Source organism: Drosophila ficusphila, unplaced genomic scaffold (assembly GCF_018152265.1).
Source record: "Drosophila ficusphila isolate 14025-0441.05 unplaced genomic scaffold, ASM1815226v1 contig_414, whole genome shotgun sequence".
Lineage (NCBI taxonomy): Eukaryota > Metazoa > Arthropoda > Insecta > Diptera > Drosophilidae > Drosophila > Drosophila ficusphila.
Genome location: NW_025064328.1, coordinates 17,886,214 through 17,911,962, shown reverse-complemented (window position 1 = coordinate 17,911,962; position 25,749 = coordinate 17,886,214). Strand labels below are relative to the sequence as shown.

The window sequence follows — 25,749 nt, the reverse complement described above, 5'->3', positions numbered from 1 at the left end:
TGCTAGTGGTTTTTACTGTTTTTTTTAATTCAATAAATAACAGTTTTGTCGTCACTTAAACAAATTATCAATGTTTTATTACCAAGAAAGGCCCACTGATCAACAATCTTGCGCAGAAATTCGGTGGCAATGACCTTAATTGGTCTAAGCCGCACAAAGCCAATTAATTATGCAGACCACAGCAGTGGAACATGGAACGTGATAAGAATTGACGCCTAAACATAATTACCTGTTTTTGTAAGTTGGCCAAGCGGCAAACATCTGAAACGGGTTTAGAAAACCTAGTGAACCCAAGATGATCTACTCCGATAACTGCTGTTGCTGCATTGAGCTGAAATGCGGCTGCATTCTGATTGCCATTGTTGAGGTTCTCTTCCGAGGATTGGATCGGTTTTTCGTGGACCGTAAGTGGATGTGTCCTTATGGATCGATAGTGTATATCACCCGTATATCTAGGCGACAGTCTGTTGGGGCTTCTTTCCCTAATCGTGAGCGGTGTCTACGTTATCTGCTGCATATTCCTTTTGCTAGGAGCTGTCCTGGTAAAGCCTCCCAGTAGTTTAATTTTTTTTGAGGAGAGTAAATCCTTTTCATTTCAGGGGCTAAGATGTTTTCTGCTGCCGTACCTCTCAGTGTCATGCCTTCGGTTCTTCCTTTTGGTTGCCGAGGGCGTGTTTGTGGCCACCGAAGGGATTGTTAATGATTATCTTGTCTTCGACATACTTCAGTCCCGTAAGATACCTTTCTATAATTCCTTAATGAATCGCTTGTTAAAATCTCTTTTCAGTTCTTGGCCTGTACTTCTGGTTAATAGTCTTCTCCTACTATGATCGATTAAAGGACACTTAAGCTTATATATTTTTGTATTGTTCCTTAAAATAACAAATTAAAAATGATAACCCGTCGTATTATTCTGGGAAATTGAATGAAAACTTCGACATAATTAAAGAAGTAAAAAAGCTTTTTCTTTTTTTCTCTAGCAACATGTAAACATCTATACTTTAACGAACCTTAAAATCAGAAATGATGTGGGCTTAAAAACAAAGAGGTAAGTTATGCATAATAGGTGATGTTTCCGCCAGGATTAAAGAGTTTAAAAGGGGCTTTATTCACCAATATTCGGAGCAGAATGGATGGAATAACAATCCGCATAACTCTACTTTTAGTTTTTTTATATGTTTAGTTATATGCATACTGTTCTACAAACAACTGAAGCTCCATCAGGTCTGGCCTACTGTAAAGTTTCTTCTCATAAATAATATTATACTTAAATTATAAGTAAAGATTGCTTCTTGAATATTAAATTCAGCTCCTCTGTACGAGTGTTTCCCCAAGAACTCAAGATCCGGTTGATTTCGCATTCTCTAAACTCTCTTTAATGGCAGCGATCATAAATAATATGTACATTCATGGGCTGTGAACCTCGGCGACACTACGAACTAGAACTGCTCCAGGGTGCGGGGGGCAGGAGGTGCTCCGTACTCCTCCGAGGGGGCGGAGGGCGGTGGGCCGTACTGGGTAGCCGGCTTGGGCTGCTGCTGCTGCTGCTTGTACTTGATGAAGTACACCTCTGGCTTGCTGGGCTCCGTGGGCTCGGGGGCGGGCAGGATGAGGGGCTGCTGCTCCTCGGGCTTCTTCACCAGCACGTAAACGAGGGTCTTGTGCTCATCCTGCACGGGAGGCGGCAGCACCTGGCGCACCGGAGTGGGCGGGTTGGGCGCCTTGATGAAGATGATCTTGTAGTGCTTCTTGGGCACAGCCGTCTGGATGGGCGACGAGGCCGGATAGAATTCGGGCTCCTCTGGCGGCACGTGCACGTACACGTTCTTGGTGACCAGCGCCTCCGAGGCGGCTGGTGGTCCGTAGAAGGCGGCCGGTGGTCCGTAGATGGGCAGGGGTTGGGCCGCCGGAGCCGGAGGACCGTATTCCTTTTGGGGCGCTGGTGGCGGCGGCGGTCCATAGCGGGACTTTGGCGGCTCCGGGCGGGCCACACACAGGGCCAAGCCGGTGGCCACGAGGAGGAGGAGGATACACTGCGTCTGCATGCTGCTGATCTTGTCGGGGGTTCCGCTGCGAATGAAGCTACTGCTGCAGGTCAATCGACCGTTTTATATGGATCCACCGGCAGACGAGTGGTATAACCCCCGCCTTTGCATAATATCTCCGATGGCTTCCCAATCGCGTTACGCCGAGCTCTTCAATCCCCGCCAGCAATCCGCGATGCATACAAATTAGCCAGCGCATTGTGCCCATTTCGGTTTCGATTTCGATACCAGCGCACTTGGTGGACTCCGTTTCCGATTCGGATTCGAATTCAGATTCGGATGTGGGTGACGAAAACGAAACCGAAACCAAAAGGGAGGGGCTTGTCGGCGTCGTCACGTTCTGTTTTATTTTCTGTTTCTTTTTTCTGGGGCTTCCCGGCCCCTTTTCGGTTAATATTTGCCAAAAGTATACGCCTAAATGGCCGATTGCGATGTTCACTTGTAATTTATTATATAACGCTATTGACACGATCATATGTACATTCCGCTGGTAGGCCACGGACGGTCATTTCGATCGGCGATCTCCACTTAAATATTTACGAAGTGGCTACTTTAAAAAAGGTTACTCACCCACGGAACTCAGGAATACAACTTGGAAAAATAAAAGCATTACACGACAAGTATCCACTTAATTGTGTAACTAAAACAAATATGAGAAATAGAGAGAGAAATAAAGTTATTTTAAAGTTATTAACTCATTTTATAAAGGTCATTCGCTTCACTAGATTTTAAGTAAACTACCTTACAAAGTACTTAGCATTGAGTGTCAGAACTTATACCAGACCAACACGAAACAGTTGTTAATAACAACCCAATACTAGAAACAATATAGATTAGACACTTTAAAAAGCGCATCGGGTTTCTAGAGCATCGGCAGTATGATCTACCTTCAAAGATGTTGCTGCTGCGTGGATCTGCGCATCGGTACCATAATAGTCGGGATCCTGCACATCTTAGCGGATATCATCGGGGGCACTTTTATCGCCCTCTTCGGGGAGTCAGGTGAGTAAGGCGTGGATTTCCGGCAAGAATGAGCTATTCTGGTAACCCGCAGGCAATCCTGATCTGGGACATGCTCTGGTTATTATCTTCATAATGCTGCACATCCTGAGCTGCGTCGTTCTGATCATCGGGTGTTTTCGGGTTAGATGAGACCACCTTTAATTGCTTATTGCTTTCGTTCATAATGGTTTTCTCTAGCTAAAAAGCGGCTGGATGCTATTCTACATACTAATGACTATGATAATGGCCCTGGCGATGATCATTTTGATAATATCGGACGTGATTCTAGTTATTTGGTTCTGGATAATAGTCACCTATGCCTTAATGTTCTGTGAGTAGCACTGAAGTGCTGATACTTCCATCGCTGATCCCCTAACTTTCTAGTTTTGTGCCTATATTTCTGGCTGGTGGCCTACTCCTTTTACGCCGCCTTGGGAGGAGCCCTCTTCCTCTGATTGTGATCTCCTATTATAGTTGTATTAAATTGTACAGTGCTCATGGTAATAAAACCTTTGGATCTCTAATAATTCCCTCGCCTTTTCAATCAGCTTTCAGGGATTTAGAATCAAAATTGAAAAATGTGGCGTCTCCGGAAATGCCTTTGTTGCATTAAATTGCGCACGGCCTGCATTATTATCGCCGTGTTGGATTTCGTCATCAACCTGGTGGTGCTCAACCTGGCCGGTCGTAAGTTCCACCTGTGATGAATTCGTAATCGCATTCCGGTATTAAATGCCTCGACTTGCAGAGGAGTTCATTGCCCACATGGAGCAGGCGGTGGCCATCTGCCACTGCATCGGCTGCACTTTTCTGCTGGGCGGAGTTCTACTTGTAAGTCCAGATGAAACCACAAGTAGTACCAATACTGCAGATCTACCATAGAGGTCGACTGTCCTGCTGATGTTCTTTCTGATCACCAGCCTCACCAACTGCATGATCTTGACCATCTACTGCATCTACATGACGTTTACCAGCCAGCCGTACAGAGAGCTCATTATTCCGTGCTCGGCTGTTTACATTTGTGAGTTACCAATGCAATTCCTGAACTGCATGCTCTATGAAAAAACCCATAACATTGCTTTCCAGGCATGGACGTCTACTTCTGGATGGTCGTCTTCTCGTACTACCTTGAAGTGAGAAATCCTGAAGATGCCGTAGAAGTTTAATTATCGGAATTAAATTGTCCTTGAGTCTGGATTGAGAGATCCGTTTCTCCAACGGCCGTTTCTCCAACGGCCTTAGTCTGTGTTCAGTTAACTCAAATGCAATTGAGCTTTCCTTTGGTAAATCGGATTTCCACTCCGACTAGACGATACCATAGTAAACTTCAAAGATTTTTTAAGTACCTACTCGTTTTACTGCGGGTTTCTTTCTTGAAAGCTATTATTTTTAAAACTATTTTTACAATGCGTTCTTCACAAAGTGTCCAAAACAGAGCGGTTGCCATTTGTTATAAGATATCGATGGCGTTTGGTTTGTACTGTAAATATAGGGAAAATAAAAGTAATTCTTCGCTCTAAGGATCTTGTATCACAAAATTTAAAACTTACCCTTTAAGTTTGGCCAACTTTTCCACCTTCTCGTTTACATCCTCAATGATCAACTTAAAGTCCTTCTCGAGGGCATCCTGATCCATTGCGGCGCACAGGGTTTGTATATAAATCGACCCAGTCGATGGGTCGAGAAAGCTGTCAAAACGTTCTGTGGTGCTGTAACACTTCATGAACTGAGAGCCATGCCTCATCACAGCCTCCTTCTCCCACCCGTTCCTGCAGGCTTGAACTATTAGGATTTTGTGTTTCCTTCTCAGCGTGCGGTTTTCAAAGAGCTTAAAGAGAACATGTTCGTCTAAGTCGTACACTTTACTGTCGCAGGTGAGGATCTTTTCTTTCAGGTCTCCATGGCTCAAGATGACGATTACCACTCCAGCCAGGTTGTCAAAGTTTTTTTCAGACACTGTAAAAATGTATCAGAAATCTAAAAGTAACAAGTTATATTTTATTTAGCATACATTTCTCCATTGTGTCCTGAACCTTGGCAAACGTTGGATTGCTAACGTCTTCAATCTGGCAATTAAGTTTCCTGAAGGTCCTGTGCAGTGCTTCGACATCCTTTGAGCTGCCCTTTCGATTGAGACCAGGATTTTCCGAAAAATCTTCGTGGTTCAGTATGCAGACATAAGGAGGCTGCAGCTTCTGCTGAGAATTATTAGAACTCGGAACCGCGGGTCTTTCAATAACCTCCATTTGAGCATCCTTTAAATGCAGTTACAATTGACACAATCCCTGGATCTTGTTTTTGTTGTTGTTCTCACCATTTTAAAAACCATGCTCACGGGTTGGAACTCCCTAGGAGATTCATTATCCTTTTCATACTTTACAGATTCGGAAAACACGTCACTGTCCTACAAAAAAGATCAATTGAGGGTTTTTATGCAGGCGAAACATTATTTTTGACCGATTACGCATTTGGTTTTCGCCTTGATAAGATAACGAAAAATTGCATTATAACAACGTAAGCAAATAGCACCAAAGTCGTGTAACTTAAAGACAAATTCGATGTGAGAATCCTTTCTGTGCACATTTCTCCCTAAGTCGTTGATGTACCTACCATTTTAAACACCATTTTATGCTCCGATGGCTGCGTCATTATTGCACACTTTGCACTTTTAATCTTATTAGTTGTGGGTTCTCATTAAAAGGCAGACCGAACACTTTTTTCGAGAAAGAATACGAATACTTAGCAGTCAATTATATCCGGACAAGACTGACTAATAGTTTATTTGCTTTCCAGCGGTAGCTGTTGACAGTCCATTTCCCTTGTTGAGACTAAAATGGTGCTCTGAGAAATAATTTTGAATAATTCTCAAAGTCCGGCGTTATCTGAAAGCTTTTGAATTACCAAGATTATTTTAATACCCTTGCCGAGGGCTTCTTGATTTATTTCAGAAGTTGAAAGTTACCTCGGACCCCATTAAAAACATGACTTTTGCCAAAATATATATGTATTTTTAATTTTTACAAAATACAAATATATTTTTCATTTTTACAAAAATTTATTTTTAATTTTTTTCAAAATAATTACTAACAGGAGCAATAAAACTAAGTAGACTAAAAGTAAAAATTTGTAGTAGTTATAAAAAAAAGATTTTATGATATCTTCGTGATACAATTTGGGTCAAATATTGTACTACGTCGAAGTGAGACATCCTCAAGATGCGGTAGAAGTTTAATTATCAGAATTAAATGGTCTTTGAGTCTGGATTGAGGGCAAAATATGGCAAAATATATATTTTTAATTTTTACAAAAGTCTTTGAGTCTGGATTGAGGGATCCGTTTTTCCAACGGCCTGTTGTCTTAATAGTATTTGAGTTATCTGCTAATCACCTTAGTCTGTGTTCAGTTAACTTAAACGCAATTGCGCTCTTCTTTGGTAATTCAGATTCACACTCCGACTGGACGATACCCTTATAAAACTTTAAAGATTATTTAAAAGTTCGTTTTACTGCAGGTTTCTTTCTTTTTTTACTATTTACAGTACGTTGTTTACAAAGTGTCCAAAACAGAGCGGTTGCCATTTGTTATAAGATATCGATGGCTTTTGGTTTATACTGTAAATAAGGGGAAAATAAAAGTACATATTTCTTCGCCCTAAGAATCTTGTATTACAAATTTTAAAACGTACCCTTTAAGCTCGGCCAACTTTTCCACCTTCTCGTTTACATCCTCAATGATCAACTTAAAGTCCTTCTTGAGGGCATCCTGATCCATTGCGGCGCACAGGGTTTGTATATAAATCGAACCAGTCGAGCGGTTGCGATAGCTCACAAAACCTTCTGTGGTGCTGTAGCACTTCATAAACTGTGAGCCATCTTCATAAGCAGCATCCATCTCCCACCCGCCCTTGCAGGCTTGGACTATCAGGATTTTGTGTTTCCTTTTCAGAGTTTCGTTTTCATTGAGCTTAAAGAGAACATGTTCGTCTAAGTCGTAATTTTTACTGTCGCAGGTGAGGATCTTTTCTTTCAGTTTTCCATGGCTCAAGATGACGATTACCACTCCAGCCAGGTTGTCAAAGTTTTTTTCAGACACTGTAAAAATGTATCAGAAATCTAAAAGTAAAAAGTTGTACTTTATTTAGCATACATTTCTCCATTGTGTCCTGAACCTTGGCAAACGTTGGATTGCTAACGTCTTCGATCTGGCAATTAAGTTTCTTGAAGGTCCTGTGCAGTGCTTCGACATCCTTTGAGCTGCCCTTTCGATTGAGACCAGGATTTTCCGAAAAATCTTCGTGATTCAGTATGCAGACATAAGGAGGCTGCAGCTTCTGCTGGGAAATATTAGAACTCGGAACCGCGGGTCTTTCAATAACCTCCATTTGAGCATCCTTTAAATGCAGTTACAATTGACACAATCCCTGGATCTTGTTTTTGTTGTTGTTCTCACCATTTTAAAAACCATGCTCACGGGTTGGAACTCCCTAGGAGTTTCATTATCCTTTTCATATCTTACAGATTCGGAAAACACGTCACTATCCTAAAAAAAAGATCAATTGAGGGTTTTGTTTTTTAATGATAATTGAGCAGGCGAAACATTATTTTTGACCGATTACGCATTTGGTTTTCACCTTGATAAGATAACGAAAAATTGAATTTTAAAAACGTAAGCAAATAGCACAAATCCCGTGTAACTTAATGACAAATTCGATATGAGAATCCCTTCAATGCACATTTCCTCCGAGTTCACTGATGTACCTACCATTTTAAACACCATTTTAATCGCTTGTGGTGACGACATTATGGCTGTCTCTTTTGCAGATCCTGCACTGTCTTAAACAAAAAGTAGTTTTGATCTTTTTTAGTTCTCATAAAAGGCAGACCAAACACTTTTTAGCAGTCAATTACATCCGGATACGACCGACTAATTTCTTTGCTTTCTAGCGGTAGCTGTTGACAATCCATTTGCATTGTTAAGACTAAAGTGGTGTTCTGGGTGATTATAGGGTAACTCTACCGAACAAAGAGCGACGTTATCTCAAAGCTTTCGATTATCTTTGGCAAGATTATTTTTATGCATTTGCTTCTTCAGAAGAAAAGATACCTCGGACCCCATTAATGTTTTGTGACAAAATATGTACTTTTAATTTTTACAAATTAACTATGTATTTACATGATCATTAAAACTAAGTAGACTTAAAGTAAAGAGCTGTAGTAGTTATAAAAAAAAGGAATATATTGATATCTTCGTGATACAATTTGGGGGGTCAAATATTGAAATCAGAACTACTCGCTATTGACGAGCTCGAACCACTGTCTCATGGCTTCGCTGAGCACCAGTGGAAGTTGGTTGAGATCCCGGACAATGACGTAGTAGGGGAATGGAAAACTGTCCAGGTAGGAACTGATGTTGACGGAACCGTCCGCATTCACCGCCACATGCTGTATGTCCAGGATGGAGTTCTAAAGGGAATACAAAATTAGATAACCGAATTCTAAGACTGATTTGTCTTTGAAGTACGTTACCTTATTGTCCGGGTTGTCGATTATGATGTAAACCAGGAAGATGCGCTGCAGGCGCGCCAGCTTGATGGCGTTTTTAACCTTCTGCGCACCCTCGCTGAATATATTCCGTCCGTCACTGAGGATGAGCAGAAGGTTTTCGAACAGACCATTGTCGCCGCCCAGGCCGCTCTCCTCGGCGTTGGCCGTGCGTATGAAGTCCAGAAGGCCGGCAATTTTAGTCTTGTCTTGGTCGAAGTTCAAAGCGTTCACCAGGCGCGGCCCGTCAAACTGCTCCGTGTGATTAAGGATGATCTGCGGCGCCTCTCCGAAGGACACGATGCTCAGGCGACCGCTCTCCAGCAGCGTCAGCGCCTGCGACACCAGAGAGATGGCCTCCAGGGTCAGCGTCTTGGAGTTGTTGTGATGCATCGACTTGGAGTCGTCTATGGCAATGGTGATCTTATAGTCGCGCTGCGCCGGCTTTGTGCGTCGCAGCCAGATCTTGTCCTTGCGGAATTGCGAAGCTATGTAGGGTATAATTTTCTTCATGTTGATGCGTCGTCCGGTGCGGTAGTCGCCCTTCAGACGCGTGCACTTGGTGGGCTCCAGGATGAGACGCAACTGTTCGCAGAGCTCGCGGGCATTCTGGGTCATTCGGTTGGAGATGCCCTGCCAGCTTTCGTAGTCCTCGTGCTGCGGCTGAGCCTGGAATACGAGATAACATTTAGAATGGGTGCCTCCTTGTTCCCCAATGGGTTGAACTTACCCCTCGGAAGGTGGTCAACTGCTGCTGATACTGTTGCCGTAGTTCAATCTGCTCTGCCGCGCTCAGCTCCTCCGCATGCGAACTTTTGTCCAGCAAGATTTCGATGCTGTTCGAAAACAAAAATATTTTAGTAGGAACATAACAGGGAATTAAGTACAAATACTAACTTGCTGTGCGCCGTGGTCTCTGCGCTGCGTGGAACCGTCATGGTGGGCACCACCTCGCCCTCGATCTCCATGCCCTCGGGCGTTTCTAGGCGCTCCTTGGCCTGGTCCGTCTTGGAAGGCTTGTCGGACTTTTGCTCCGTCTTCTCCGCACCCAGCTGCTCAAGTTGGGCATCATCCTGCGGATCGGCCGCTGGCTCCTCGGTCTCCATTAGCTCGTCCGCATTCTCCGCCTCTTTTTCGTCTTCGTTGGCCGGCTCATCCTCCTGGTGCTGCAGCTTCTTCGACTGCTCCTCGGTGGCATTATCCAGCGTAGTTTTGTCGCTGTTCTTTGGCTCCTTGACATGCTGATACTCCTCAGCCTCCGCTTCCTCAGAGGGTGCCGGCTTCTCCGGTTCAGCGTCATCTGATTCTTTGGACTCCGTTAGTTTGTCGATTGTCTTCAGTTGCTTTAATTTGTTTTGTTCAGCTTCGCCTGCGAATTCGAATTAAGATGTTCATTGAAATGTATAAAGGATCGTTTCATTATTTTTCTCCTTACCCAAGGATCGCTCCTCGTTGGTTCGTCCCTGTTTGCGCTTCTCCTGCGTTTGTCTCTCGTTTTTACGCTCCTCCTGGGACACCGTTTCCTGGGTTTCCGCGATGCCCTGATGCCCACCATCGTTGGTCTAAAATTTGAAAGGGATCGGTAAAAATAAGACCAAACAAACATAGCTTAATGCAATGCTCACATCGTTCTCGGCTTGGCCAACGCCATCCTTCTCCTCGCCCGTCTCCTGTTCGTCGAGCTTTTGGTCCTGCTTAATGTCCGGATCTTGCGGTTGCTGCACCTGGTCCGCCGAGCTGCTCTGTTCCGTTTCCGGCATGGACTGCACATTCTCCTCATTGCTGGGCTTGTCCTTGGACTGGGTGTGCTGCTCCGGCTTCTCCTCGCGCTTTTCCTCCTCTTCCTTGGAATCTTCAGTGCTGTCCTCGGGCTTGGGTTCGTTCTCTTCCTCTAGTTCTCCTCGGGTCTGAGTTTCCGGCTCTTCTTTTTCCTCTTCGGGGGTGGCTTCCTCACCCTCGCCCTGATCCTCCTGACCCGGCTTGGCTTCCGTGCCAGCCTCATCTTCCTCGGAATCGCTGCCGTCGCTCTGGGGGTCACCTTCCTCTTCGCCGGCAGGTTCGTCCTCGCCATCTGGCTCCGGTTCCTCAGCCGGCTGCATGTTCTCCTTCATGGCATCGATGTCGAAGGGATTCTCGTCCGTCGGCTGCTCCTCCTGGTCGTCGTGACCTTCGTCCACGTTGTTCATATCGCCCAGGTCCATTTCCTCGGGCTCCGGCGGCTCCTCCAGCTCGTTGTGCATGGCGTTCGTCTGCTCCTCGTCCATTTCTGGGTCCTTCATGTCGTCAATGTCCTTGGCCTGCTCCTTGCGCTTATCCTCGCCGCTCGGCTCGTTGGTGGCATCCAAGCCGTCCTTCTCGTGCTCGTCCTTGCCATCCTCCTTGGCTGCGTCGTTCTTGGTGTCCAGATCGTTGTGCGCATCCTTCTCGTCCTTGCTGCCCTTGCCCTGATCCTCCTCGTTCATATCGGGTTCCTTCTCCTCCGGCTTTTCCTCCTCGTCGTCGCCCCAGATCTGGTCGTCCAGCTTCTCGGCTCCCTCCTCCGTCTCGCCCATCTCCTTGTTGAGATCCTCCTCCTCCTCGGACTCGCCGCTGTCGTCCTCCTCAGGTTTATCCACATCCTGCATCTTGGCATCGAAGTCGTCGCTCATCTCGATTCCCTTCTCCTCCTTGCAATCGGGCTCCTGCTTGTCGCCCTCGTCCTTTCGATCTTCCGGCCGCTTGGCGTCGTCCAGCTGATCCTCCGACTCGATCTTGTCGGAGGCGTCGTTCTCCCCGGTGCCGTCCTCTAGGCCAAAGCCCTCGCCGTTCTTGGAGTCCTGCTTCGACTGGCCCTCCTCGTCCTGCATGAGATCCGGCGGAACACAGAAGCCCTTGCTGCCGATCTCAACGAAGACGGTGAGAACTATGGACAGCATCTTGGCGGAGACCTTGTGGGTGGCCAACTGCTGCAGCAGCAAGTAGTCCGCCAGCAGTTGGTACTGCTCCAGAATGGGCAGCAGACCGATCGCTCGCCGCACGCAGATCAGCTTTTCCTGGCCCTCGGAGCTGGAGTGCTTCAGCACCAGGAGCACATTGGACAGCTTGGCGAGCACTCGGGACAGGCTGAGCTGCTCCCAGTCCGAATTGATTTCGGCGGTGAGGCACTTCTTCAGATGCTGTTCCTGCAGCGCCTCCTTCGACTCCTGATCCTGTTCGCCGGCCCCGCCATTTGGTTCAGCCTCATCCGGCTTGGCGTGGTGCTTGTAAATCTTCTGGAGCGATATGAGCACACTGTGGGCTATGTTGGCCAGCTCCGTGTCCGCATTGGCCAGATCTATGGCCTCGGGGACAATTTCGACGGGCTTTTCGGTTCGCAGGCTGGCCAGAAGCTCGATCAGCGGTTGCGCCAGCGGCAGATGATCATTCTGTCCCGCTCCGAGCAACTCCAAGGCCTTTTCAATGATCTGCAATATCTGCTGATAGCTCTTCTGGTAGGAATCGCACTTCTCGCTCGACAAGAAGTCCAGGTTCGCGGTGTTGAGCTCGCCCAGCAGCTTCTGGCTGCTGCTCAAGATCTGTCTGCTGAGATCATGCAACTCCGCTTGGGCCAAGGGAACACTCCTCACCAGCAGGCTGTGCTCCGAGTTCTCCTTCAGCGATCGGGGGGCGCAACTCAGCAACAGTTGCCACTGCCTGAAGACGTAGTGAATCTGGCAGAGATTACGCTTTATATCCGTTGCCAAATCCGCGCTCCTCGCGAAGCCCAGAGCCTCGGAATCCCTCTCCGCCTGGGGAACAATCTCGGCCAGCTTACGCAAGCTTTCCAGCGAGTTCCTCAGCTCGTGAAGCTCTTTGGTGGATGCGGAAAGCTGCTCCCGCTGCTGCTGCACCAGCAGGAACAGGTCCACCGCGAAGCCCTTGATGCGTTCAATGTTGGGAGGACCCAGCTCCGAGAGGGGCGTCAGCATGATGTTCTGCAGCAGCTTCAGCTTGAACACACTCTTCATGTAGTACAGGTCCAGGTGCTCGTTCAGCTGCTGGGCACTGGGATGCAGCCGGGGCAACATGGCGCGAATCGAGTACGGAGCCAGCTGGAAGTCCTCGAACTCGCTGCGCAACGAGAGCTCTAGGAGACCGCTCTTGTAGCTGGCGCCCAGCCGATGGAGCATCTTGAAGAGATCGGTGAGCGCCTTGCGCTTCTGCTGGAGGATCTGCTTGGCCTCCTGCTTCTGCTGCGGTCGCTCCTTCGTCCGGTCGACGTTCAGGGAGCGCAGGTGCTCGCATCGCTCCAACTGGCTGGCCAGCAGGTCGTCCAAGTCGGTGATCAGCTCGGCGTAGGGCACCTGTCCCAGCGTCTCCCTGACCACGTGACGAGCCGTTCGGAAGTGCTTCTCCAGGCGCTGGAGCAGTGCGTTCTCCGACACGAACTCCGACTGGATGGCGAACTTCTCCAACAGCTTCTCACTAGCCACGAACTGTTGGCGCTCCGTGTTGAGGTACTTGATCTTATTGTAGTTCCTCAAGCCCTTGCCCTTGTCCGTGCCGAAGGTGTAGTCCTTGGCGGTGGAGTCCTTCGGCTGGAACACCTCGCTGATCTTGTCCTGCAGCGCCAGGCGGTACTCCTTGAGGAACTTGTTCAGGTTGCGGTGCACGCTGGCCACGTTGTTGCGCATGCTGAAGTAGCTCAGGTCCTTGCTGTAGCTCTGGATCTTGACGAACTCCTTCAGCTTCTTCTCAATGGGCGAGCGTCTCGATTTCGCGGAGTCCGCAATCTCGCCGGCGAACTGCGAGAAGTACAGCTGAAGATTGTGCAGTGCGGCGATTAGCGGGGGCAATCCCTCGATCTTTCCAGCCCGCTCCACGTTGTGCAGATACAGTTCGAATCCCTGGAGGAGCTGCAGCCGGATGTGGAAGTCGCCATAGCAGGAGGCCTCCACAAACTGCCTCAGAATTCGCACCACTTGCGGCAGTTCCAGGCGCTGGCCCTCTCCCAGATCCTGGGCATCGAGCAGTTGCTCCTGCGCGAAGCGCTGCTCGGCGAACTTGATGTCCGTGTAGGACTGATCCAGCTGCTTCTGGTGCAGGAACTGCTGCAGCAGGTTGTAGATGAAGAACCAGTAGCGGTAGGCCTGCAGCTCCACTTGGGCGGCGGTTTGGTTGAGGCAGTTGCGCCAGTGCTGCAGCTCCAATCGGGTCCAACGTTGGACAAACTCGGCCACCTCGATCTCCTCCGACACCAGGTTGTTGTTCTTGTGCGCCACCTCGTTCCAGAGGGCCACCTTCTGTCGCAGCAGCTGGAAGCCCGTGTTGAAGCGAACTACTGGGGCGTGAGCAGGGAGCCGTCGGATGCGCGAGATCACCAGCTTAATGTCGGCCAGGCCGGCGTGCTCGGGATACTGTTCCAGCTGCTGGACCACACGCTTCTCGATCCGCTCCATCACATCCAGGCAGCTCTGAACCTCGCCGATGTTCGAGTCCTTGTAGAAATCGTAGGGGGAACTGGCCACTCCCTCCTCCAGTTCGATGTCCTTCAGCTGCTTCTGCTGCAGCGCCAGTCCGAAGGCCAGGCCATTGCAGGCCCTCTCATCCAGGTTCGATCCCAGGGCTTTCTTGTAGTGACCATGCAGATGGGCAAACACCTGGAACCGAGCTCGGTAGGGCTCGAGTAGCTGGAGCTCCGATTCCCTCGTGGACTTGGGCTGCTCTCTATAGTAGACCGGAGTATGCTGCGTCATCACATCGATGAAGTTGCGCGCCAGGAAGGCGTAGTCCTCCTCGACCACAATCTGAGCCTGCTTGGCCTTGGCACTGGCCTTCTTGTCCAGCTTCAGGACCTGTTCCAAGGTCGGTTGCGCCACGAACTCGGCGAAATCTTCGTCCAGACTAGTGGGAAAGTTTTGCTCGATTTCCTGCATTTCAATGAGCTCCTCACTATCGACTCCTCCCTTGGTCTTGGTCACATACAGGCTTTCGGCCTCCGCTTTGAGTTGACAGCGACGCTGCTCCTCCTGCTGCCAGGTTTGGTTGCAGATGCTCAGGGCATCGTCGTAGGCCGCAAAGGTGCCTTCGTCTATCACGCTCCCCAGCGAGATGTAGTTGCTCAGTTCGCTCAATTTGGCCTTCAGCAAGCGGAAGTACTCGTACTCGCTGTGGGGCAACTCGGCCAGAATTCCATAGAGCCTGCTGTTTCGGATTACCAATGGCTGCTGCGAGGGGAACTGCACTATATCCCCGATGGTTTCCTGTAGCTGCTCGGCCTGCACCACGCTGCCCGCCTGTTGGACTCTTGCGAAGACCACCTTCAGGGACTCCAAACCAAAACGCAGCTGGTTAACTGAACATTTGATGGGCTCAACAAAGTCCTGGTAGTACGAAGAGTATCTGGACAGGGTGTGATGAACGAATCGCTGGGCATTCGCCAGCCAGAGCTCGAGTTTACCCATCGCCTCAGTGCTCTTCTGAAGCTGCGCTTTCGTGGCTGGCTGGGATCCATTGAAGTTGTCCCACTCCGAGCTGATTAGCTGGAACAGGTTGAAGAGCTGCTCACAATCCCCATTCGAGTGCAGGAAGTGGGTGATGTCCTGAACCAGAGACGCGTAGAGACATTGCTCCGGTCGCAGGGCCAACTTCTGCGAGAGTTGCTGCTGCCGCTGCTGCGCCAACTTAAGTTTGTCCACCAGTTGGCTGTATATCTCCTCGCCAAAGTGCCGGTACTTCATCACAATCTTCATGAAATCGTAGGCGGTGGTTAAAGTGCCGAGGCAATCGATATCCTCTGCTATATATTCGTTCTTCAGGCGATTCTTTTCCACGGGATCGATCAGAGGGGCATTTGTAAGCAGGCACAGCTCTATGACTCCAACCAAGGCATTAGTTAGTGCAACATCGAAGGCTGTTGTCATGGAATCCTTGTTAACCGCATGCTGCTGAAGAATTTTTAGCATACTATCCAGTTTTTTTGCACAGCTTTCGAAGCCTTCATTGGGTTTCTGTTCCCGCTGACTTAAATGACGCACATATTCCAGCTCTTTTAGTAGTTGAGCAGCGTTTTCCTGGACCAGCGAAAGGTTGTTGACCCTTCCACTGTATCTGGAACTTAACATCTGAGAGTTCTCCCACAGCAGGTGACGCGTTTGCTGCAAGGAAGAACGCCATTCCTGCAGCTCGCTTAGTGGCACCGATCGCAGCTGTCCGTTGGGCTGACAAAGCAGTGAAAGGAAGACTCCCGACAAAGCGGGTCCCTGATAGCTATACCGACTGGATATCTCCGTGCTGCCTTCCTCCGGAGGTCCTTGTACGCAATCCAAACGGGTGGAGAGATTCTCCAACTGGTAGCATTGAATGGAGTTACGATACTGCCTCTGGTAGGTTCGCAATCCTTTATAGCTGCTTCCGATCCTTTCCAGCAGCGTTGCAAGCTGCTCGCTATTCTGCAGCTGATTTAGTTCCTTCTTGAGTTCAGCCCAAGCACTAGAGACTTCACTATGGGAAGCACTTTCAAGTGTTTTCAGGCAGAGCCAGAGATTGCTGTTTAAGGTCAGCAACTGTTCTGTGTACAGAGGATTTACTTGCTCATCAAAGTCCTCGCGCAAAGTTCCTGTTAGCAGACGCTCCATGAATATTTCCCTTAAAGCAGCGAGTAACAGTTGCGGAGTGTTGAAAGCTAAAACTTCGGGGTGAACATAAGATTGACTTTCCTCCGACTCCGTTTCCAAAAGGTTTTTAAGGCTGTTAAGATCCAATTCCAAATTAAATCCGTTTTCAGCAATCGCTTCCTGAGTTTCCTTTAACTTTGTTTGCAGTCTTTGCAGGCGCAATTGCAAAGTTTCATTCGCCAGGGAACCACTCAATTCGAAGGGCTTGAGTGGAAAGCCTTGCGTGTGCTTTTGCAGGAACAATCGCCATTTTTTCGCCTCATCCGATTGTAGAAGCTGCCATTTCTTGAACCACGAAGTCAACTCCAAATTGCCATAGCTCGGTACCAAACAGAGCAATTCTTCCAAGCTCTTTAAATCAGTGTGCAATTGAACCTATAAATAAACAAAAGATAAATAATAAGATTTATAAGAAATCTTTTACTTATTGCAGTAGTTGACTGACCTGTTGATCCTGATAGTAAGGCTGAAACTGAGTGAACTGCTTTGAGTAAATCTTGCAGGACACGTTAAGAGGCCGTCTGTTCTCTTCAATGTACTCCTTTATTTTAAGAACACTTTCTCGAATGGTTCCATGCCAAGAACTATTGGCAGTCAAGTCAAGTAAGGGGCTTAAAAGGTGCTTCTCCAGCCACTGAAAATGAAGCACCAGCTTGTGCATCAGAGGCACATGAAGCTCATTGCTGTAAAGAATTTTTTGCTGTGCCGTGGCCAACAATCGATTGAACCAATGAAAGCGGGTTACTAAGCTAGCATAGTGCGGAAGATCCAAGTCTGCCTGATCTAAATCCTCCATTAAACAGGTGTGCAAAACCTCGAGGAAACTCGACAGATTGGCTAGGAAATGATTGGAGTACTTGACGGTCACCTTTTTCTTCTGCAACGCCTGCGAATACTGCAGAGCGTTCATTTGCTGCACTGCAGTTAACGAATCAGTGGGTATATCATTTACTACCAGACGCGACAGAAGCAAAGCACTCAGGTTTAAAGACTTAAGATCGGAATTTTCAGTATCTATTGAGTAATCACGGAGTCTGGGAAAGAGTTTTCGGTTCCAGGGAAGATTGGGCAGCGTTGCTTTTAAGCTGTTACTCTTTTTCTGCAGGCAAGTGTAGAGGTTGTGAGACAATTCTTGGATGGATGTGTGCTCCGACAACCAAGGTTGCAAGTAAAGATGTCTTAATTCCAAATCGGTGAAAGTGGATGACTCGTAAAGTATGTACAGGAAGTGGCGAATGAGTTGCTGAGGATTTAGTTGGTCCAGTTTCAGGTCCTCCATCTTATGGAAGATGGCTGCCAGCTGTAGTTTTGGAACACCGTCTTCTGAAGATCCATTCAGTAAAACTCTCAGCGCAATTGACTGTAGTTTGATCAGTGTCAGACAGTTGAGGTTTCCAGAACTGAGTATCGAATCGCTTAGGAAATCTTCCTCAGAAGTTATCTCTTCCTCGAATAACTCTGAATGTTTTAGCACCACTTCGCGCAGTTTGTTTTGATAGTAGGACAATCCAAAGCCCAATAAATCGGTATTGGCGGAATAAACGTAGACCTCCATGGCTGCCACATAAATGGCACGTTTCAATTGGTAACCAATCCTTTTGTAGGCAGCACTCAGGAAAGCAAATTGCGTCAGGTGAGAGATGGAGTAGTTATTGAACTCGGTCAGCTGACTTATCCCCATGTGAACTGCCAGGATGCAATCTATGGCCTTCGATTGATGGACTCCCTGTTCATGGATAAAGGCACGCATGTCATCTACAGAGTAGGTATCCCGCGACAAGGAGAGCTCCACGCATCGGTTGCGCATGGCCCGTGATAGTTCTCCGTTCTTAGGATCCACGGTAAGGAAAGCACGGAAATTGCTGGACTTCTGTACCACCTCGGCATTATCTTGTGCACTAATTCCCTTCTCAGCTATTAACAAGCTTCCGTTCGGCTCGAATACAGGATTAAGGCGATCTAGAACTGCGGAGGAGCACAGATTCACGTGTTCCAGCAAGATAAATTGCCCGCACTTCAGTGAGGTAACGATTTGCGAGTCAACCCATTCAAAGGATCCTCCCGTGTTAAGGGAATCGGCGGTGTCGATGTAGGCTTGTAGCAGAAGAAGCTGAGACTTGGTTTCCGGCAACTGCTGGAATGCCGCCACTTGGCAGTCCCTCGGCGTGGTCTCTAGCACCTCGATGATCTTGGCGAGAGATCCCAGTCGCTCGCTAAACAACTTTAGTTCATCCAAAACGCTGTGTTGCTGGGGCTCTATAAAATAGATTATTAAAAGCTAGCTTATTGTTGGAGATCCTTACTCACCTGTTGTGACCTTGGCGAGCTTGTTGTACTTGCTCCATTGGCTCCATAGCTGTTCCATAAACTCGAGCTGAATCTGCTGAATAAACGCTCTCTGCACACTTGCGAATACAAGCGCCTCAACCTTCTTATAGATCACTTCTAGATGACGATTTAAGTCGATCTGGGAAAAGCAAGGAACAGGTTAGATAAGGTTATAGATTGAAAGTTACAGAAAGTCTTACCTGCTGGAAACTACCAGTAACAGAGTCATCAATAATATCCGTATTGCAGAGGCGATTAGAGAGCACGCAGAGGGCATCGATCAGCTTGGTTTTGCCACTGTCGGTGGATCCGCAGAGCAGCAGAGGCTTCTCCATGTGCACGGCCTCGACGATTTGTTTGAGTACCTGTCTCTGGCTGTCCAGCAGCAAGGGAGCCTCCTCCTGTCGCGATGCCGATTCCAAGACACCGAGTTGCTCCCGCTCCAAAACAACATCGTTGAAATAAACCTTGTCAGCCGTCCAGTAAAGAGCTACATCGTCCGAAACCTCATTTAGCTGTTCGGCATCGCATTCGAAAACGGATGCGAAAACTTTGCGAATGTACGACTTGTCTTGCTCGCATCGCATCCTTTGGTAGTAGACCAACTGCATCCTTTCATAAAGAGTGAGTAAAAAGTCTTTGAAAGCAGATTGGAATGAGAGAGGATTTGAAGTCAAGACGTATCCAGTTTGTGGGTTGTGGAGCAGATCGCACCAGCGCAGTATATCACGAAGGTTGAACTCGTAAGGACCTCCCTTGTAGCCAAACTCCATTGAGGCCACTCCGCGATCCAATTGCTCCGAGAAGCGCACCAAACGAGCGGCCAAATCAAACCGGTTCGATTTCTCCGCAGCTTTTACTCCAGAGTAAATTTCAAAAAGATTCCTATCAGATTTATCATTCAGCAGCTCCGAAAAATGTCCGCTTAATTGATCAAAGTACTCTCCGTATTTCACATTTACCACATGGAGCAGATCCTGCGTGGAAAGTTTGCGCAGATAAACTTTAGTAAATCGATTAAGGAATGATTGGGGTAATCCTTTGCGTCCACCGCCTTGCTTAAGGGGATTCTGGCAGGCAAATATGCGAGTTGAGCCAGCCAGGTGGAAGCTCTTGTTCAACTCAGGTATGTAGACCTCGCCACGATGGTCGAGCACAGCATTGAGACCTTCCAGCACGGATTGCGGGGCCAGATTCAGTTCGTCCAGCAGAATCCAGGTGTTCTTCGCCTTCAAAGCAGCCAGAAGTGGACCGTCGCGCCACACAAAACTGCCCATTTGGCGACCGGAGGACACCGCATTCGATTCAAGTAGGTTATCCTCGGCAGGCAGATCGGTTCCGAACAGATCAGCCAAATCCGTGTGCTCGCACAGGTTGATGCGCACAATTTGATAGCCAATGGCCGCTGCAATGCTCTCCACTATGGAGGTCTTGCCCACACCCGGTGGTCCCTCGAGCAGCACAGGTTTTTGAAGGGACAGTGCGGAAAGTAGGCGGAAAAGGTTCTGTTTGGTGGTTGGAGCATCGAAAAAGAAGTCCTCCTTAGCCGACGACACGCGATTCTGGTTTACGTCTATGAAAAACGGGCGAATGCCGAAGTGGGAGTCATCTAGCTGGACTTCAACGCCTCGCTTCTCGCTGACTTCCTCGAGGGTAAACTTCTCGTTTAGGATAGAACCCGCCTGTTCGATGGCCTGCTTGATGATACTGGCTTTTAGTCGCTCCACCTGCTCCTCAGATTCGTGGGGCAGCATCTCCAATGCATCCAGGAATATGGTTTCTAAGCCAAAGATGGCCTGCTCTGCAAAGCTCAGCTTCTTGTTGCTGACCATGTAGTTGGCCCAGGCCAGGATGTCGCGTACGGAGAACTTGAACTTATCGTTGGTGTCGCGAATGTGAAGCACTATCTCCACCAGATATTCGGCCACCTTATGGGTGTTGGTCGCCTGGCTGCCGAGGTCCTTTTGCCGGCTCATGCAGTTGTAGGCAATCTCAATCAGGTCCTCCTTGTTGTCGGAGGGCAAGCACCAGACCTCTGTAAAGCGATTCCTCAGGGCAGGCGAGAGTTCCTTCTTGCCGAAATCCCCGCCCGGGTTCATGGTGGCTAGGAACTGGAAGCCAGGCTTTGCCTGCACAACAAAGTCGGGACTTGCATCCAACTCAGCGACGCCGCCCTTTTCAGCCAACAGAACCGTGCGCTCCGGTTCCAAGATGCAGTTAAGCCGCTCCAACACCGAATCCTCAGCCAGGGATATCTCGTCAGCCATAAAATAGGATCCCTCCTGCATTGCATAGATCAACGGACCGTCGGCCCACTCGAACAGTTGCGTCGACTCCTGACCTCGACAAGGTCGCAATCCTCCCAGGAAATCAGCTCCCTCGGTGTGCATGTGACAGTTGAGAATGCGCAGCTCCACATCAGCGATGCTGGCGAGGAGTTGGCACACGGTGGTCTTGCCGCAACCCGTCGGACCGACCAGAAGCACAGGCTCGTCAAACTCCAGAGCCTTGGCTGTTACCACAGCCATGCGGGTCATGTTCCGGGTCCAAACTATGTCTCCACGCAGCGTAAAGTTTCTGATGGCATCCAGGATCCGTCTACTCACCATGGAGGAGCTTTCCCTCTCGGTTTGGATATCGAACAGCAACTGCAGATCAACCTTCTTGCGGAAGTTGGCGAACAGGGTCTTCTCGATCAGCTCGTGCTCATCCTGGGATCGCACCTTCGAGGACAGAACCAGGTAGCCCTCCTCCACGAGGTGCTGATTCCAGTCGTACTTGGTGTCCTCGTGCAGGGACTTGTCCGCATGCGTGTATCGATTGCCCCAGCGGAAGAGATCGCGCAGAGTGAAGACCTGCTTGGAGGTATTCTGGCGGTGCTGCTGCAACTGGGTCATGCACTGCACCATCTTGCGCGCATAGGAGGGTGGGATAAAGCAGCGCTTCTCCAGAATGATCTCCAGCTCGCCGCGCGGTATGTCCGCAAAGTGCAGCTCTATGAAACGATTCTTAAAAGCACGGGAGAGCGTCTTACGGCCGCCATATAATCCCGGGGGATTCTGCGTAGCAAACAGCATAAAGTTCGGATGAGCCTTCACCAGGGTCTGGGTCTCTGCGATGTACAGCTCCCGGTTGTCGTCTAAAACTCGATTCAGAGCCTCCAGAATATCCGTGGAGGCGAGATTAAGTTCGTCGAGTATAATCCAGAAGCCATGGCGCATCGCCTGCACCAGCACTCCCTCCTTGAAGGTTAGCTTGCCGTTCACGTCCGCGGCATATGTGCCGATGTACTCCTGGAGGTCCGTGTGCTCGTGGTTATTGATTCGCAGGCACCGATTGCCACTCCGCCTGGCAACGTAGTCGATCAAACTGGTTTTTCCCGCACTGGTTGGTCCCTGGAGCAGAATCGGCAGCTTGCCAATCGATATGATTCGCGCCAGATCCTTGAGGTTCTTCTTAACACTTTCCGTGAGGATGTAGTGCGTGCACGGCTGCGGTTCCAAGTTGCCCGTTTGAATCCAGTACCCCTCAAAGTTTAGGTAATTCTCGCCCAACTGTGGCAACTGCTGATTCAAAACAGCCTTCGCATTTGAAAGCATTGCGTTTTGGATTAGCAGAAGCACCACATGGTGAGAGTCCGGGTCCAACTGAGTGAGAAAACTCAGGCAGAAGCTCTCGTACAGATTCCGCTCGATGGAGCCACACAAATTGCGTGCACAAATGCGCAAGCTACGACAGAGAGTACGCAATGAATAAACCGGGCGATTTCCGAGGCCATCATTCAACTGGAGTTCGGACAGCTTTCGCAGGGATTTGTACAACTGCACGATGCTGTGCACGGACTTTCGCTGGATGCCCGTATTGGCCAGATAATCGCTTACCAGCAGACTCAAATCAGCATCCGTCGTGAGTTCATCCACAAAGAATTCCGTGAACCGATTGCGAATGCCCACGGGCAAATCCTTCTTGCCAATGTCCGTGTTCGGATTCATACAGGCAAACATGCGGAAGTCTGGATGCCGCTTTACGGGCGTGAAGTCACCACGTTCCAGGAGCACCACAGAGCCCTCAGGTTCGAGAATGGTGGAAAGGCATTCCAGTGTTTCTGCTGTGGCCAGGTTAATTTCATCCAGGAGAACCCAATCTCCGTTGCTTATGCAGTTGACCAGTGAACCGGGTATGAAGGCGAAGGAAATGTTGATGCTCTTGTCTAGCTGCATTTGCAGCTTCTGCAGTTTTTCTCTCAGCGTTTGCCAGCGGGGAAGGAACTGGCTCCGCTGGAGTTCCGGGTTCTTGGCCACCTGTAGGCATATATTGATCATGGTGCGGATGATCACAGAGTGACGACCACTGTTGTAGTGGGTGGCAAACAGGCGCAGGAATTGCAAGTTCTTCTCCCGATTGAAGGTTTCGCTTAAAAGATACTCGAATTCATTTCGCAATGGTTCCAGAACGTAGTTAAGCTCCACAGGCTTAAAGCCGCCAACCAAATCCGACACATCCGATTGGTTGTTCATGTTCACCACCACCAGTTTGTGTTCTGTTCGCTCGGCGAGGTATTGCACTGACGAAGTCTTTCCCACTCCGGTTTCGCCTACCAGGAGAACCGGCTCCGAGTGGCTGACACACACGGCTATCCGCTCCAGAATGCAGCTAGCCAGTCGCGTAAACGAGAAGGTTGTGCGCTTGTTTCCGACCTTGCCAATGGCCCGTCTAGTCTGCTCGGTTAACTTTTGACGCTTGAGATCCTGCTCTGAGGTTTCCTCGTTCTCGTTGTTTTCTATTTGGGATTTAGCCAGCAGGCTAGCTCTTCCGATTTTAATGTAATCCAGGCCAAACTCCACATCTGGTTTGTATTCACTTGCGAAATGTTCACAGCGGGAGCGGATGATGCCCAACTTCGCTCCAATGCTCGTGATCAGGGTTGTTTTTTGCTTGCTCTGTGGTAGATATGAGCAGAATACGTCCACTGCATTCTGGAAGACAAAGTAGGCACACTCGGCGCTTGTCACCGAAAACTGGGCGCTGGACCGGTGGCACAGCTTCACCAAATCTCGGGTGGACACCAATCTTCCCGAATTGGGACTGGAGGTAAGGGAAACCGGCTCAAAGGGTAGGGCTACATATTGCTCCGTGTTATCCGCTTTGTCGCCAGACTCCTGTTGCCTCAAGTTGTCCGCGGATGCGTGGTGGCCACTGGAGAAAGTAAGGAACACATCCACAATCCGGTTGGCCACTGTAGCCAGCTTAGGATAGTTGGTGCTGACCACTTTGCAGAGTTCATTTCGGGAAAGTGGCAGTATATTAATGGTATAAAGATATTTATCCAGCAGGGAGTAAAGCGATTTGTGGCTTGAATTGGACGACTTGTTGGTTCTAGAGGATAACAATGAGTTGTTGATTGGCCATAAATTTGTTCTAGATTATTATCTTACCGCACTGTAACAAACAACTGAAAACCGGGCTCTATTTTGACGTTATCGCGGAAACCGGGAACACTGAGGCACTGGCGTTCTAAAAGACTACTCAGAATGGTATAGGTGTCTTGGGTGGCGGCATCCAGATCCTCCAGCAACAACCAATAGCCATGCATGACGGCCTTGCAGAAAAACAAAACGATTAATAAAGGGATACAAAAAGAAATCTTTTACTCACCTGCGTTAACACTCCAGGCAACCAAACAAACTCCCCGGGCACATCAGTGCATCGGTATTGACCCAATAACATTTTGCTGTCGGTCTGATCTCCAAGCTGAATACGCAAAAATCCATTTTTTTGCGTCGACTCACCCAAATCAAGAAACTCTTCCAGAGGCAACTCCTCCAGTTTACGCTTGCTTCCCGTCGTCTTTGGCTTCTTCTTCAGTGTCAGCAGTTGATCCTCCTCTTCAGCTTTCTTCAGGGCCTTTTCTCTCATTTCAATTTCATTCGGCTTGGGGCAAATGCGTCCGGTTTTGCGAGCGAGATACTCAATAAGCGTGGTTTTGCCACAGCCAACAGGTCCTGAAAGGCAAATGGGCTTGGCAGCAGCCACTCCAAGCGCAATGCTCCTTAAATTAACCACAGTTGAGTCCACCCTAACAATACGATCGTAGCAGCCATCGGTGCTGGCATAGAACTCCAGGTTCTCCTTGTTGAAAGTGGGCAGTAGGACGCCCTCAATGTTTGTCACAGCCTGATTGATATTCTGCAGTTGCAGGTTCAGCACTTGATCGGAGGCGTCTGGTTCATAGCTGCCATTGGAGATCCTAGCTTTGATCCAAGCTTCCTCCTTTTCGTGCTCAAATTCAAGACGTGTTTCTGTGGATATTTGCTCATTTAAGGCGTTTAGCTGCGGCGTACTCATGTTGGTCAACATGGCCACGATGTAGTTGCAGTAAAGCCTCGCCTTCGGGTTTGATGAATTGTGTGCATAGGTGGCAACAAAGCTTGACCAGTCCCACAGCTCACGGAAATAGGATATATCACTTTTAAGCAATTGGTAGCAGCATCTAATGAGCTCCACATCCTCTAGATTATTATTCTGACTGCCATTTTTTAACTTTTTGCTGGGCAGAGTGTCAAAGCTATTGTCAAAGGGAGCTGGCCTATCGTGGAAGTAACTTTTGGCAAACCTGTAAGAATAGAACTTTAGGGATTTATTCGATGGGCAAAAGTAAAGGATCTCCAACCTTTGTGCATCCAGGGAAAAATCCATTAGCTTGGCCAGCGCCACACACTCCAGCTGATACTGGCGGAAAGTTTGTCCAGTGGAATCCCAACGGAGTGCCATGGAAAGAAGCAGAAGAACCTGCTCCTCGAAAGTCACTGCGATAGGGATTGTATAAGCGGGCTGAGGCAGCTGCTCGCTGAGCGTTTGAAACAGCCGCTCTACATCCTGGGGCAAATATTTCTAAAATATACAAAGAAGATGAAGTGATAGTTTCAAATCAAAACCTAGTAAGCACACCTGCTTCTTGATGAATTTCTTCAAACTTTGCGCAAACACGTTGTCTTCAGACTCATTTTCAGTCAACTGCAGCAATCGCTGTGCGCCGATCCGCAGCTTGCCGGCATTCACCTCCATCTCTTCAAGAACCAATCAACCGTATTCTTAATGATATTTCAATAATATTTCCGTTTGTTTCCGTTAAATTGCTGCACGACGTCCCGAAATGAAGAGCAAAACACGCGAATTTAAAACACGTGCAGCAGACCAAGT

The 25,749-nt window shown here is 48.6% G+C and overlaps 7 protein-coding genes across 7 annotated transcripts; 3 read left to right on the top strand and 4 right to left on the bottom strand.

The window, feature by feature from the left end:
* The first annotated feature begins 234 nt into the window (after positions 1 to 234).
* Positions 235 to 896, top strand: LOC108093845. Its single transcript, XM_017194179.1, has 4 exons — positions 235 to 404; positions 457 to 542; positions 600 to 732; positions 788 to 896. The coding sequence occupies exons 1-4, from the start codon at positions 296 to 298 to the stop codon at positions 847 to 849; spliced, it is 390 nt and encodes a 129-aa protein (XP_017049668.1). The 5' UTR covers positions 235 to 295; the 3' UTR covers positions 850 to 896.
* Positions 897 to 1,353: 457 nt separating this feature from the next.
* Positions 1,354 to 2,090, bottom strand: LOC108093672 (extensin). Its single transcript, XM_017193851.2, has one exon. It carries the CDS (start codon positions 2,043 to 2,045, stop codon positions 1,440 to 1,442), a length of 606 nt encoding a protein of 201 aa, XP_017049340.1. The 5' UTR covers positions 2,046 to 2,090; the 3' UTR covers positions 1,354 to 1,439.
* Positions 2,091 to 2,816: 726 nt separating this feature from the next.
* Positions 2,817 to 3,574, top strand: LOC108093644. Its single transcript, XM_017193803.1, has 4 exons — positions 2,817 to 3,047; positions 3,100 to 3,188; positions 3,246 to 3,378; positions 3,432 to 3,574. Exons 1-4 carry the CDS (start codon positions 2,924 to 2,926, stop codon positions 3,500 to 3,502), a joined length of 417 nt encoding a protein of 138 aa, XP_017049292.1. The 5' UTR covers positions 2,817 to 2,923; the 3' UTR covers positions 3,503 to 3,574.
* Positions 3,575 to 3,587: 13 nt separating this feature from the next.
* LOC108093645 lies at positions 3,588 to 4,389 on the top strand. Its single transcript, XM_017193804.2, has 4 exons — positions 3,588 to 3,734; positions 3,796 to 3,878; positions 3,930 to 4,068; positions 4,134 to 4,389. The coding sequence occupies exons 1-4, from the start codon at positions 3,626 to 3,628 to the stop codon at positions 4,211 to 4,213; spliced, it is 411 nt and encodes a 136-aa protein (XP_017049293.1). The 5' UTR covers positions 3,588 to 3,625; the 3' UTR covers positions 4,214 to 4,389.
* LOC108093643 lies at positions 4,380 to 5,929 on the bottom strand. Its single transcript, XM_017193802.1, has 5 exons — positions 5,658 to 5,929; positions 5,362 to 5,451; positions 5,059 to 5,302; positions 4,598 to 5,003; positions 4,380 to 4,527 (listed from the first exon to the last, which is right to left on the bottom strand). The coding sequence occupies exons 1-5, from the start codon at positions 5,694 to 5,696 to the stop codon at positions 4,449 to 4,451; spliced, it is 858 nt and encodes a 285-aa protein (XP_017049291.1). The 5' UTR covers positions 5,697 to 5,929; the 3' UTR covers positions 4,380 to 4,448.
* Positions 5,930 to 6,096: 167 nt separating this feature from the next.
* Positions 6,097 to 7,428, bottom strand: LOC108093604 (caspase-like). The gene is made up of 3 exons (XM_017193730.2): positions 7,194 to 7,428; positions 6,733 to 7,138; positions 6,097 to 6,658 (listed from the first exon to the last, which is right to left on the bottom strand). Exons 1-3 carry the CDS (start codon positions 7,426 to 7,428, stop codon positions 6,580 to 6,582), a joined length of 720 nt encoding a protein of 239 aa, XP_017049219.1. The 3' UTR covers positions 6,097 to 6,579.
* An 836-nt stretch (positions 7,429 to 8,264) lies between these two features.
* Positions 8,265 to 25,746, bottom strand: LOC108093846 (midasin). The gene is made up of 13 exons (XM_017194180.2): positions 25,498 to 25,746; positions 25,220 to 25,440; positions 24,205 to 25,162; positions 23,985 to 24,148; positions 18,750 to 23,925; positions 18,529 to 18,688; positions 16,667 to 18,477; positions 10,213 to 16,596; positions 10,023 to 10,149; positions 9,485 to 9,956; positions 9,318 to 9,423; positions 8,573 to 9,256; positions 8,265 to 8,509 (listed from the first exon to the last, which is right to left on the bottom strand). The coding sequence occupies exons 1-13, from the start codon at positions 25,612 to 25,614 to the stop codon at positions 8,333 to 8,335; spliced, it is 16,557 nt and encodes a 5,518-aa protein (XP_017049669.1). The 5' UTR covers positions 25,615 to 25,746; the 3' UTR covers positions 8,265 to 8,332.
* Between the last annotated feature and the right edge of the window lie 3 nt (positions 25,747 to 25,749).

Excerpts from the sequence above, each read along its gene's own strand:
- LOC108093604 (XM_017193730.2), bottom strand. The coding sequence starts at position 7,428 with ATGGAGGTTATTGAAAGACCCGCGGTTCCGAGTTCTAATATTTCCCAG. Across the intron at positions 7,139-7,193 it reads TCAGGACACAATGGAGAAAT|TGTCTGAAAAAAACTTTGAC; the intron begins GTATGCTAAATA and ends ACATTTTTACAG. Across the intron at positions 6,659-6,732 it reads AAGTTGGCCGAGCTTAAAGG|TATAAACCAAAAGCCATCGA; the intron begins GTACGTTTTAAA and ends CCTTATTTACAG.
- LOC108093846 (XM_017194180.2), bottom strand. The coding sequence starts at position 25,614 with ATGGAGGTGAATGCCGGCAAGCTGCGGATCGGCGCACAGCGATTGCTG. Across the intron at positions 25,163-25,219 it reads TTTTCCCTGGATGCACAAAG|GTTTGCCAAAAGTTACTTCC; the intron begins GTTGGAGATCCT and ends CTATTCTTACAG. Across the intron at positions 24,149-24,204 it reads TGCCTGGAGTGTTAACGCAG|GCCGTCATGCATGGCTATTG; the intron begins GTGAGTAAAAGA and ends TTTTTCTGCAAG.
- LOC108093672 (XM_017193851.2), bottom strand. The coding sequence starts at position 2,045 with ATGCAGACGCAGTGTATCCTCCTCCTCCTCGTGGCCACCGGCTTGGCC.
- LOC108093845 (XM_017194179.1), top strand. The coding sequence starts at position 296 with ATGATCTACTCCGATAACTGCTGTTGCTGCATTGAGCTGAAATGCGGC. Across the intron at positions 405-456 it reads GGATCGGTTTTTCGTGGACC|GCGACAGTCTGTTGGGGCTT; the intron begins GTAAGTGGATGT and ends CCGTATATCTAG. Across the intron at positions 733-787 it reads CTTCGACATACTTCAGTCCC|TTCTTGGCCTGTACTTCTGG; the intron begins GTAAGATACCTT and ends ATCTCTTTTCAG.
- LOC108093645 (XM_017193804.2), top strand. The coding sequence starts at position 3,626 with ATGTGGCGTCTCCGGAAATGCCTTTGTTGCATTAAATTGCGCACGGCC. Across the intron at positions 3,879-3,929 it reads TGCTGGGCGGAGTTCTACTT|AGGTCGACTGTCCTGCTGAT; the intron begins GTAAGTCCAGAT and ends GATCTACCATAG. Across the intron at positions 4,069-4,133 it reads GTGCTCGGCTGTTTACATTT|GCATGGACGTCTACTTCTGG; the intron begins GTGAGTTACCAA and ends ATTGCTTTCCAG.
- LOC108093644 (XM_017193803.1), top strand. The coding sequence starts at position 2,924 with ATGATCTACCTTCAAAGATGTTGCTGCTGCGTGGATCTGCGCATCGGT. Across the intron at positions 3,189-3,245 it reads TGATCATCGGGTGTTTTCGG|CTAAAAAGCGGCTGGATGCT; the intron begins GTTAGATGAGAC and ends GGTTTTCTCTAG. Across the intron at positions 3,379-3,431 it reads CACCTATGCCTTAATGTTCT|TTTTGTGCCTATATTTCTGG; the intron begins GTGAGTAGCACT and ends CTAACTTTCTAG.
- LOC108093643 (XM_017193802.1), bottom strand. The coding sequence starts at position 5,696 with ATGACGCAGCCATCGGAGCATAAAATGGTGTTTAAAATG. Across the intron at positions 5,303-5,361 it reads TGAGCATGGTTTTTAAAATG|GATGCTCAAATGGAGGTTAT; the intron begins GTGAGAACAACA and ends CTGCATTTAAAG. Across the intron at positions 5,004-5,058 it reads TCAGGACACAATGGAGAAAT|TGTCTGAAAAAAACTTTGAC; the intron begins GTATGCTAAATA and ends ACATTTTTACAG.